Raw genomic sequence first — 13,331 nt, forward strand, 5'->3', positions numbered from 1 at the left:
ACCTCGTGATCCGCCCGTCTCAGCCTCCCAAAGTGCTGGGATTACAGGCTTGAGCCACCGCGCCCAGCCTAAGTTGCTATTCTGAATCAAAGATTAAAAACTGAGATGGGAGATTTCACTGATCTGCCATTGCAAATCCTGTTACATATACCTCAAGTCCCTATTCCTATGGGCAACTTCCTTACCAAGCCCTAATATTTTCAATTTATATATGCAGCAGCTTTTTCAACTACATTTCTGGTCCTCTTTGCCAGCCTGGTAGCAGTCCCATTATATCTATCAATGTAAATTGTCATATTCCTTAACTTTTAAATAGCATTTACAAGATATTTACATTTATAAAGTGCTTTCACATTGGTTATCTCACCTGTGTGAGCCCCACAATAGACAAGGTGGAGTGAAAAATGTATTGAACTAAGAGCCAGACATGAATTCAAATCTCAGCTCTGACATGTTAGCGCTGTGTGACTGAGCAAGTTATTCAGCCTTTCTCAGTCTCTGTTTCTTCACCTGTAAATTCGAGACAATAATGAAACCAGTCTTATACGATTAGATGAGTTAGGAAATGTGTGAACAGTTTGAAAAATAGAAATAGTATTACTTCAGTTTTTATTAACAACTTCATAAGGGATAGTGAGTAGGTATAGAATTCATGTTTTACCTGCAGGAAAACTGAAACATAAAAATGTTAAGTAATTTACACAAAATTACAAAGCTAGCAAATGGACTAGAAATTATTCTCCTCACTGTGAGCTCTGGTGCAAAATGCTTTGTGGTCTTGAGCTAGTCATTTAACCTTTGTGGCTCTTTTGTTTCTTAACCTATAAAATAAAGATAGTAATTTCTCTCTGTCCTTCACTAGAATATATGAGATATGTTTGTGTGAGAACAATTTGAAAACCATGAAAAGCATTTAGGAAAAAATAAGCCAAATCCTGTTTATAAACTGATAGTATCTGAGCCATCAATTCTGGCACAGCAAAGGGATCTGGGAGTCACTAGAAAGAAATCCTTGAAGACATCCATCCAATGGGTGGGTGGAGTCATAAAAAGCCAATAGCATTTTTACTTGTTTTTTAAAGAATTAGGGGAATAAAGAAAACAATTATCTTACTGTAGCACAAAGTGGTTTTAGAATCCTAGGGCTGCCTTCTGTTGTTCACCTTCAACAAACAAAATTCAACTTTGTGATTCAAATGTTTACTGATCACTTTCTCCATCTCAAGCACTATGACAGGCAACATAGAATGAAATGATCTTTGCCCTCAGGGAGGTAGAAGGGTAATGAAAGTGATCAAGAGGAGAAGGGGAGTTTCACACGCTAAATTTAAAATATCCAGTCTTCAGAAGAATAAAAGTTGAGAGAAAAATGCTCAATAAGTCTTATGATTGTAGAAAAGCAGAATAGGCATTAAGTTTCTACCTTCCCTTTGATACACATACACTTCTAACTTCTCTTTGGGTTAGAAGAAGTTGGCTGAATGGCCCCACCCTTTAAAGAAAGCCTTGACAGTACAACGTTGCCTTTTTGCAGGAGGAAGGAAGCCTCTGGTTGGAATGCTGATTTGCCTAGGTCACAACAACACCTTTTTTTTTTTTTGGAGACGGAGTCTCGCCCTGTCACCCAGGCTGGAGTGCAGTGGCGCGATCTCAGCTCACTGCAACTTCCGCCTCTCGGGTTCAAGCAATTCTTCTGCCTCAGCCTCCCGAGTAGCTGAGACTACAGACACACGCCGCCACGCCCGGCTAATCTTTTGTATTTTAGTAGAGATGGGGTTTCACCGTGTTGCCAAGGCTGTTCTCGAACTCCTGAGCTCAGGCAATCTGCCCATCTCGGCCTCCCAAAGTGCTAGGATTACAGGCGTGAGCCACCATGCCCGGCCGTCACAACACTTTTGTAAACTATGTGGCCATAAAATATTACCCATCAATCATATTCATCAAGGGTCTGTGTAGTTATTAGATTGATACAAAAGTAATTGTAGTTTTTGCCATTAATATTTCAAGCCTACTTATTTAGTGGATATATACTTGAGTTTAATTAGACTCACAGTAGAGATAGCTGTACCAGTGAGCTGGACACTCCTTAGGACCTATAGAGAACTGAGATATTTGCACCCTATTACCCAATATTGTAACAGAACTTCCTTGGCAGAGTGGCGATGATAAAGTACATGACCAGCATGACTTTCCAGGAGCTACATGTTTCATGTTGTGCCTTGTAGACTGTAGAAACCCCAAAACCTCCTTCCTGATTGATTGGTTGAATTAAATTAAGGTCCACCTTGAATATCTCAAATTGTGTTCAATACTACAACAGCTGAAAGTGGGACATAGCTCATAACCTTTCTCTGGTATTGCATTCCCTAAGCCTAAAAGATCTCTTTCACTTTATATTGGTGCCTCTTTAAGTCAGAGTTTGTTTTTGTTTTTATTTTTGTCCTTGTTTTTTTTTTTAACCTCTGCAAACTTTTACTTGATAGCAGGCAACTGTGAGGACTGAAAGCAGGTATCCTGTGGGAAATAAACCATCTTCTTAAATTGTGGCTGCCTCTTAACACCCCTTGAAAATTAGAACATCTCAAAAACTTAATCAACTAGGCTGGCTTATTTTTGACCTAGGCATCCAAGCTACATAGAACTCATAAGCCAAGGGTTTCATCAAAGTGAAAGTTTCTGACGTTCAAGCCTTTTACCGGTTGCGTCTGAGAACAAGTCAGCCAATGACCTCCTCATGTCACAAAGTACCTGTTCCTTGTCTCATTGTCATCCTTCTACCAGCAGCCAACACGGTCTTACTCTGCTGAGAGAAAGGATGTAGCGTATGAAGGAAAAGTTTCCACCTTTGGGGAGCTTAGACACTGACTTTGGTAGTGTATGTCAAGCAGACTAGTTTGCTAATGAGTCTTTTTCATTGCTTTATGTTCCTGATTTATTTGTGTGTGAGGTCCCTGCTAATACAACTGAAAAGGGTATTAGGAGAAGGCTGAATGAAGTCCCTCCGCTTACTAAAATTTGGTGTCTATAGTGACTTTACTGGCAGTTCTATGTGTTGTGGGAACTCTTTTTCTACAGAATCACTTAAAACCTATGTGTTTCCCTCTAGCTGGCCTAGATTAGAAGCTAAAGCTTTGATAATGTGTAAAAACTGGAGCCATAACAGTAAGCCCTAGGAGATGCCCTCTTACATCCTTCCTTAGATGCAGTTTTACACCACTGGGCTAGAGGAAAAGGGACTTGATGATTACTAGTATTCTTGTAGAATGAAATACTGTGATTGCTACAATAACTTTCTTTATAGAATTACAGGCCTACCATTCCAAACTCTGAAGAACTGTTTGCAGATAGATATTCAAATAATCCACATACCCTTGGTTTAGGACCCATCTGCACTAACACCAGCTATTGGCCTTCAGCCCTCAAAAAACATACTAACACAATTTGGATCAACCTAATTTATATTTCTACTATGTATCGTGCAATAGACATTAATTAAGAACCTGAGTTTGTACTTTGCTTCATTATATTAAATGATATCTCAGAATCAAATTTCTACATAAGTGTAGAAGCTATCTCCCTGTCCTCTGCTTCTTTCCATTCCCTTGTCTGATCCCTTCTTCACCAATCTTCCTCTTAATGTTGAAAGTCTTAGGCTGGGCATGGTGGCTCATGCCTGTAATCCCAGTACTTTGGGAGGCTGACACAGGCAGATTGCTTGAGCTCAGGAGTTCGAGACCAGCTTGGGCAACATGGTAAAACCCCATCTCTACAAAAAATACAAAACTTAGCTGGGTGTGGTGGCCCATGCCTGTGTTCCCAGCTACTTGAGAGGCTGAGGTGGGAGGATCACTTGAACTCAGGAGGTCAAGGCTGTAGTGAACACCACTGCACTTCAGCCTGGGCAACAGAGCAAGACCCTGTTAAAAAAATAAAAGAAACTCTGGCTAAGTAGAATTTTGTTATACATTTAATAAGAAACTGATTTTTCTAGTGATCATGTTCCTATCATAAAACATGAATAAGATTAATTTAAATCCACATAAATTTTTGTGAAACTATAGTTAATTAATGTGTAATGATTTATGATTTGCTTACTTTATGATAAATCAAAAATGTCAGCTGGTACAGAAGTGGTTCTTTTCATGCATTTTCCTGTCTCAGATTTCAGTTTTATTCCACATGAAAGTACATTGTCCCCCATTATAGAGTAGTGTGTGAATTTCTAAGCTTCAGAAAAAGTTATTGTTAGATCAGACTCAGTCATTATAATGTGTTTCCAGAAATCACTAACAGTTCACTGTTGAAATGAAAAATATCACAAATCTACTGTGGGCAGGAGAATGGTATAAAAACTTTAGGAGGGCTATCTTACCTTTTTTGTTGTAGTCTATCAGTGATGTGACCGAGTCAATTTCAGGTAGAGATTTACAAATGCAAATTGCTGAAAAATGTTTCTGCATGCCATTGCCATTCTTTTGGTTTCAGCACTGGATTCAAAATGCCGGGATGGGAAATGGGGCAAATCCGGGAGACAGCTATTTCCTTTGCTGTCTGCTCTTCAGTGGTCAGAGTTTTTCCCCTGCCTGCACCTATGTCCAAACTAGGTAGAATGCCTTCCTCATGTTCATGTCACTTTTTAGCCCTTCACTCTGAAGGTATTTGTTAGGATTTCCTTCCCAAAGTAGAGCTTTTCTGATCCAACCAGAGAATACAGAAGACAAGTAGCTCAGACGTCAAGTGCTTTAAGGGAAAGATTTTCGAAGAATTAAAACCTCACTCCTTATTTTTGGGAGTACTGTCGCTTACTAAATGTTCCCCATAAGCTTACTTTAGTATAGTACCCCATAACCTCTGCTGTTCTCTTTACCTTTTATCCCATTCGTGTGATATAGTATTAGGTATTTATAGAAGAATAATGATATAATACTGAGCTTCTTTGTAGCTAGAAAGGATTGTCTAGTGGGAAGGTGGTTCTGAGCTCAGCCAGTTTGCCTGCCTGACTGAACAACTTAGGAAAACATACCTCTTAGTTTTTCTTACCCTTATTTTATTATCAGTTAAAGCAACTGGTGATTTTTATTCCTGAAGTACTTTGAAACATTTAAGTAAAATTTGTTCATAGGTCTGTTATATTTCCAGAGATTTTTGAAGATGTGAAAGACTTCTAGATAAACTGTATCACGTAATTTTTTAACTTTTTATGTTTCTAATAAGAGATTACACTTGTTTGCCCAGCTGGAAGAAGAGAGATGTTTTGTGGATGCTGAAAACCTAGAGGACATGCCTTAGCTTTAGCTCTCAGATATTCCTGTCCTGGGACATTTCCCTAGAAGGAACACATTTTACTCTTCTGAGAAACACAGTAACTTTCTCAGGGTTATGTGACGTGTTTTTGAATCAAGAGTTGGTCTCTGCTTATACTCTCCAACAGTCTACATTTTTGTTAGGTAACTAGAAAGTCATGACTTTTCCTAATGCAGTAAGTTGTACAATATTCGAATTTGCCAATGTCAAACTTCATTATAATCACCTTTCCAGTAACAGCTCTTTGATGATAACTGAAAATCAGACTCCTGAGATAGAATGAATTCTCAGAAATGAGAAATTCCTTTATCGTTCTCTGTGTAATAAGTTTGAATAAGACATAGCAAATCTCTCTCTTGACATAGCCCCTTAAAGTTCATTTTTCTCAAGCAAGTCATTATTTTATTCTATTTTAGGTAATGCCCCTGAAGCACATGGGAGAGTCTATGTTAGCATCTTCTTTTTCTATTCTTAACTATCAGTGATGATACTAAATAGCTCACTTTTTTAAAAAAGAGTTTTTTATTTATTTTTAGTAAAAACTTAACTTGAGATAGAAATCATTATTTTTCCTGATAAAAGGAATAAAAAGGAGGATGTTGGTTGGGATAGTGACTAACTACACCATTAATTATTTTAAAATCCATTTGAAATATATATAATTCCCCTAAATGGAGGCAATTTTCACAGACAACTTCAGATATTTCCTGTGTACAGCCCAGTACAGGCTAATCCAAGCAAGGAATTCTCAGTTCAGTGCTGAGGAGCCTCTGACAGGCATTAGTTGGCCTCTAAATGATTGCAAGCTGCTTCAAAATGCACAGTTGTTGTGTTTACCTTTTTAAAGTGACTTTTCTCATGGAATCTTGATCATTTTCAGTGTTTTTCATGCCTTCCTGAAGGTCTGTGTTTATATCCGTTAGCACTTCCCTTCAGCCTAAAGAACTTTCTTCAGCATTTTCTATAGCATATTTCTATAGCGCAAATCTGTTGGTGATGAATTCTTGCATTTAATTTTGTCTGAAAGTATACCTCAGCTTTGTTCTTGAGAGAATTTGTCTCTGAATACAGAATTCTGAATAAATGGATATTTGTATTTCTTCATGAACTTTAAAGATATTATTTCACTGACTTCTGGCCTTAAATTGTTTCTGAAGGAAGTCAAAGTATTCAAATTGTTGTTCCCCTCTGTATAATGCATTGCTTTTCTCTGGCTGCTTTCCAGAGTTTATCTTTATCTTTAGCTTTCTGCTGTTTTAATATGATATACTTTTTTCACACATATCCTGCTTGGGGTTCACTGAGCTCTTTGAATATGTAGATTAATGTCTTTCATCAAATTTCAGAAATTGCCAACCCTTATTTCTTCAAATCTTTTAAAATTATTTTCTTTCTCCTCTTTTTCTGCAATTTTATTTACATGTATCTTAGATCTTTGTAATCTCACAAGGTCCCAAGGCTCTGTTTTTTAAAATAGTTATCTTTCTCTGTGTTCTTCAGATTGGATATATTTGTTGTGCTCTCTCTTTAAGTTCTCTCATTATTCTGTCATCTCTATTCTACTTTTAGGCTCATGTGGTAATTTTTATTTCAGATATCATTTTCTAGCTGTAGAATCACCCAGATGTGGTAGTTATCAGACAAGATTATAAAGCAGCTATTACAACTATTCTCAGTGATGTAAAAGAAATATGCTCATAATGAATGTAAAGATAGGAAGTCTCAGCAGAAGAATATACATTTTTTTAAAGAATCCTTGGTTCTTTTTATTTCCAGGCAAAAGAATCCTTGGTTCTTTTTATTTTCAGACAAAAGAACTCTTGGCTCCTTTTAAATGTTTCTATTCCTCTGCTGAGATTTTCTATCTTTTCATTCATTATAAACATATTTTCTTTACATCATGAGCACAGTTATATTAATAACTGCCTTAGTTTCTTGTCTGCTAAATTACCACATCTAGGTGATTTCAGTGTTGGTCTCTGTTAATTGTCCTTTCTTTCGGAAGTGGGCCATCTCTTCCTAGTTTTCTATGTCAAGTAATTTTGGGCTTTTTCGTAGATATGACAGATACTATGTTGTGAAGACTCTGGATTACACTATGTTCTTTCAAAGAATGTTGACTTTGTTTTTGTTTGTTTTAATGGTCAATTTACTTGGTTGGATTCAAGCTGGGGATTCTATCTCTTGGATGGCAGCTCAGTTGTCATTTCAGTTCTTTTAGCCTTAGCTGTGCTGTTGGGAATCTTCCTTATGCTTTCTTGGCTCAGGTATCATGCAGACATTTGAGCAGATCTTATATACAGAATTTAAAGTTCTTTCCCCCTGCCTCTATTGTCTCCTTTCTGGGATTCCCTTCTTGCTTTCCAGTGGCTATAACTGCCCTGAACTCTCCTTGAGTTCTTTAGGCCATAAAGACTATAGGCTTTCTATTAGAAATTTAGCCATCTTATGAGGTGCTAACTCTGGTCTACCCTTAGACTAAATTGCCCTTTAAAACCTGAGAGACTCACCCTATGCTATTCCTTTCTTCCAAGTATCAGCTTCTCTTCAGAATGTGTCTGCTTTTGTTCACTCTCCAATGTCATCAAGTAGTTATAGGTTTTATTTTGTGTTTTGTCCAAAGTTTATAGTTATTATCCATGGGAAGGTTGCTCTGGTAGAATATTACTCCTGAAAGCTCATCTTTGCTGTAACTTCTAAAACTACAAAAACTCAATTAAGAGTTATGTTGAGTAAAACTATAAAAGGACAGACAAGAGGATGGCAAGCAGCAAAATTAAAGGGTCTGACATGGGGAGGTGAAAATGGCAGAACCCTTAAGGGAAAGTCCACCAATCCATGTAAGAGGTAAAATGTCTTTCATGGCCAAAAGTACTTTCTAATATGATAGGAATATACGAATCATAGACTCCTGGAGCCCTGGGTCTGGAAAGAAAGCCTAATGCAAGACAGAGCGTAACCAAGTCTGCTTTGTCTGATACTGTTTTACTTTCAACATGCCTCTTTACCTTAAGAGTATTTGGAGGATTTTTTTCCTAATATGTCAAAAAAAATGCTGCTTTATCTTATGCTTAACTCTGTTCATTTCCTCAACATTTTCAAGGAATTCCTACCTAAAAAGTATACCTTTTAACCTTAGGAAATTCGCAACATTCATAATGATGAATTAATGGGAATCAGGCGAGAAGAAGAAATGGAAATGTCTGATGATGAAATAGAAGAAACGACAGAAACAAAAGAAACTGAGGAATCAGGTAAAGATAATTCTGTTTTCTTTATTTAATAAACATGTACTTGCAGACATGATATTTTCAAACTTTTAATACCCAGTAAGGTACGGTCATCAACCCATCAGCCTGGATACCAGCTGGAAATAATTGGTGAGGCCATATATGTACACACTGGCTGATTATCAGCCCTGTGGCTACAGGATTTTCTGTGGTTTTCACTTATACATACCTTGCATTGAAGTGCCTAATTAAAAGTGGACTTTCTTTTCCAAAAAGCAGTGGGTATTTAGGCAGCTCTAACCTAGTATAGTCAGAACCTCACTGTGAGACAGAGGCCATGTTATAGGTCCTTAGTGGGACCCATAGGGCAAACTTTTTGAACAACTGATAATACCCTCCCCTTCAATTTCATAATAAACTATCTTGGATGGGAGAATTACCATTGCAGATAATAAAATAGCCAGAAGACTACTCTTTTTAGGCAAACCATTCCAGACAATCTTAGGAGTCAGATTATAGGAAGTTACAATGGAAAAGCCACTGGACCTAAAGTTGAAACACCTGAGTTCTAGTCCAAACTGTGTCCTTCTTGACCTAGGAGGAACTTCTTCCTCATGAGCCTCAGCTTCCACACTTGTAAGGAGTACATTATAAAAACCATTTAACGGCCAGGCGCCGTGGCTCAAGCCTATAATCTCAGCACTTTGGGAGGCCGAGGCGGGTGGATCACCTGAGTTCAGGAGTTTGAGACCAGCCTGACCAAAACGGCGAAACCCCGTCTCTACTAAAAATACAAAAAATTAGCTGGGCGTGGTTGTGCATGCCTGTTATCCCAGCTACTCGGAAGGCTGAGGCAGAAGAATCCCTTGAACCTGGGAGGTGGACATTGCAGTGAGCAGAGGTCGCACCATTGCACTCCAGCCTGGGCAACAAGAGCAAAACTCCGCCTCAAAACAAACAAACATAAAAACATCTAACAGGGATTTTCTGATGGTTAAATGAGTTCATCCACTTATTTAATAACTATTACATGCTAAGCACTATGCTAGAGATTGGAGATATAGTTGTATACTGTTCCTAAGGTATGTGTGTGTGTGTGTGTGTGTGTGTGTGTGTGTAAACAAGAGAGAGAGATTGTAATTCAAATCTGAATTTCCTGGTTCCAGTGCTTGTATAGTGAAGTCAGCAGCTCTATAGCCACTTGAGTGGTCTTAGAATTTTCACTCCATGAACAGAAACTCTGAAGGAAAGAAAAACACCAAGTCAGACTTTGAAAAAGATATTCATTAGCTATTACATCTGAATTTTTTCTATTTTTGCCATATGTTTGAACCCTAAACATACAAACTGCTATCTATATTGAATAAACTCTTTGTAATCAGTGGTTATCTAGCATTTTCAGGATAGTTAACTAATTACTACAAATAAATACTGTAAACTTATAGCCAAAGTAAACAAAGAGTCGAATAAGAATTGAACTATTCAAATTATTTAAGTGCTTAGCTATGATGTTTTATAGCTGATTAGTCTTTCGCTTGTATGATTGTTTACACCTCAGTATCTACAGTATTGTACACAGTGTTTATCCAGTGTTGCCATGAAATAAATGCTACCGTAAGTTTGAGCATCCACTTGATAAACTGCTGAGTTTGTGGAGTTATTGGGGGAGGAGAGGGGTATATGGAAGATTCAGATTGAACACACTTACTAGAGTTATATAATTGCATTTTGCTTCTGTATCTCTTTTGAGTTAAAAGCTGTATTGGCTACTGCACAGAATCTTATTCGTTTAGAGACTGGAAACTCCCTGACAGATCATCTTATAGCTATTTTCTTTCCTGTTCCACATGCCAGGATGCTGCTTTGTCAAATAAAGCTATCTACAATAGACTTAATGGAGCTTACCAAATAGCTTTTCTCCCAGAAGGTTTCAATTCATTTTAATTCAAGGACTTTTGTGCATTTTTCTTCCCCTCGATTGTATCTAATTCTGTTATCTCGCTTCTATAGTACTCAACTGCAGAAATCCCGCTCAATGTGAGCCAGTGTAAAGGTCCTCAGTTTTTATCTAAAGCGGCTACATGTTTTAGCTATCATTTGGTTCCAATTAAAAGCTTAAGCAACTAGATCTCAGAGTTGTTTTTTTCCTCTGTCCATGCCACCAAACTTGAATTGTAGGAGCCTATGGCATGTTTCTGGTTAGATTTTACTTCCCAAAGAAAGTAAAACCAGCCTAGAAGTCTCAGTTGTCTTTCCTTGGACTGCCACAAAATTTCTGTTATTTGAGAGACTCTGTATTAGCCAGCCCATATTTGTGATGCAGTACTTTAAATACTCTTGCCATGGAAGAAAGGACTGATGTACACAAAGCAATCTATTGAAGAGGGAGAATCACATCAAAGCAAATCATGATACTGTAAAACTATTTCATTATCTTGTTAGCCATGATGGAAAGTACTGTACCCAGTAAACATAAGAAAAGCTGTTCCCTGTCAACACCCATCTTCTGCTCTCTTTACTTAGACTAGTGGTTCTCAGACTTGGTATACTGAAGAATCATTTGGGTTACCTTTACAAATTCAGATGTCTAAGCTGCAGAATCTGATCCAATAGGATTGTAATAGGGTTGAGGAATCTGCATTTTATCAGCCATCCTAAATGATTTTGATGCTCGTGGTCTGGGAAGCACATTTGGAAAATATTGACTTAGACTAATTCTCCTTCATTGTTCTGGCCAAAGTTTTCTGTTCCCTTGATATTAATCTAATCTCATTCTTCCTCCCCCACCTTTTATTTTCCATTATTGCCACTTTAAGAGTTTGGCCAATTAATTAACAAGCACTATGTCCTATAAGCTGATGGAGATAGAGATATAAATATGTGTAAATCCACACAAAATTTTAGAAATACCACTTGCTGCTAACATGGAAGGTACTGATTAGAATGCAGCAGGGCAAGAGATATCAGGTGTGGACCAGAGTTGTCACAGTCAGTGAAAAATTGATCAGGTCCTCGAAAGATGACCAGGTATAGATGATAGGAAGGAAGATAAGAAAGCATCTTGATGGTGGGGGGAAGGGAGGGAGTAAAAGGATCGGGGCTCAAAGAGGAAAATAAGCATGATGTATATAGGGGACAAAAGACTGAGTAGAGTAGATGGGTCCAAATTATGGAGGGCTATGTATGCCAACCTTAGACTTCGCATAGTAAGCAATATGCCACTGTAAGCACATCTTGTCCGTGGCACTAATATGATGAAAGCAACATGAATTATACATTTTAAGAGATAATCTTCAATTAAGAGAGTCTAACCAGATACTTTTACAGGAAGTGAGATGTAAAATGATGAGGGTGGGACCAGAGTGAAGGCAAGAGGAACTGAGACAAAAATGGTAGAAGAAAAGGAGGCAGTGGATTCAATGAGATTAAAGATGCTAGGAGTCATTTTCAAGGAATATACCTAAGTCTTTAGTGCCAGATTGGATATAGATGATTAAGAAAAGGAAAGAACCAGGAATGAATCTGTGTTTTCTAGTCTGAGAGATTGGAGACCTGTTGGTTGTATTGGTTCACTAGAGATGTCATAACAAAGTACCACAAAGTGGGTTGCTTAAATGACAGAAATGTATTGTCTCACAGTTCTGGAAGCTAGAAATCTGAGATCAAGATTTCAGCAGGGTTAGCTCCTTGTGAGGGAGAATCTGTTCCATTCCTGTCTCCTAGTTTCTGGTCATTTTCCAGCAATCTTTGATGTTCCTTGTCTGGTAGATGCATCATCCCAATTTCTGCCTTCATGTTTACATGGTGTTCTCCCTGTGTGCATGCCTGTTTCTATGTCCAAATTTCCTCTGTCAATAAGGATATCAATCATATCAAGTTAGTTCCCACCATAATGACCTCATTGTAATTTGACTACCTCGTAAAGAACCTGTTTCCCAATAAACCAGATTCTGAGAGCTTCAACATATCTTTTTTGAGAGGACACAATTCAAACCGTAACAGTAGAACTGACAGAAATGGGCTGATGGATGGGTCTGATTTCCAGAATATGATGAGATGAACTGGAGATAGTAGATCATTGAGAAATGGGCAGAAGGGATTTGTATTCAAATTAGAGTTGAAGAAACTAGAAGGAATAGTAGATGGTAGTGAAGAGGTATTGGCTGAAGCCCTGAGAAAATTATTAAAGGAGTATGAAAGGCAAGTGAAAGAAGAGCAAAAGGTTGAATATAGAATTGGGGGGGCTACCCACAATAAGGGAGAAGGAAAGAAAGAGGAGTTTGCAGAGGAGTTAGAAAAAAAGCAGTTCTGAGAGGGTGGAAGAAAACTAGAAACAAATTGGGTTGTGGAAACCAAGAAAAGCTTTTATAGAAGTAAGTAGTCATTGACATTAACAGATGTTACAAAGAAAATTGGAATTGAGAGAAACAGTGCTGGGCAAGAGCTATTTTAGTAGAGTGATAGAGGTAGGGCCAGAATATATGACATTAATAAAATAAAGTAAACAAAGACCGTAGGTCAAGAAGTTGGGTACTAAGCAAAAGGAAATATGGATATTACAAACGGCAACGAGAATCGATGAAGTTAAGGATTTTTGTTGTTGTTGTTGTTGTTGTTCAATAAAAAGGAAGGAGGCAATGGAGAGTATGAGATTGAAGATGCTAGAAAATAAAGAGTACTTACAGAAGCGGAATCTTTGAAAAAAAGAAAGGGAAAGGATCCATATTCAAGTGGCGTTTACTTTAGAGAGGAGAGAGCCCTCTTTCTCTGAGACAAGAGAGGGGAAGCTGAAAGTGT

General features: G+C 37.8%; 1 protein-coding gene across 6 annotated transcripts in view; it reads left to right on the plus strand.

Annotated features, from left to right (window-relative positions):
- ENOX2 (ecto-NOX disulfide-thiol exchanger 2) overlaps positions 1-13,331 on the plus strand; it is a 290,205-nt gene that overhangs the window by 247,050 nt on the left and 29,824 nt on the right. For all 6 annotated transcript variants that reach the window (XM_031660774.1, XM_031660776.1, XM_031660773.1 and 3 more), the window contains one exon: positions 8,444-8,558. In XM_031660774.1, the coding sequence (XP_031516634.1) occupies positions 8,444-8,558 (115 nt within the window). The remainder of the gene's footprint in view (positions 1-8,443; positions 8,559-13,331) is intronic.

Source organism: Papio anubis, chromosome X, assembly GCF_008728515.1.
Source record: "Papio anubis isolate 15944 chromosome X, Panubis1.0, whole genome shotgun sequence".
Lineage (NCBI taxonomy): Eukaryota > Metazoa > Chordata > Mammalia > Primates > Cercopithecidae > Papio > Papio anubis.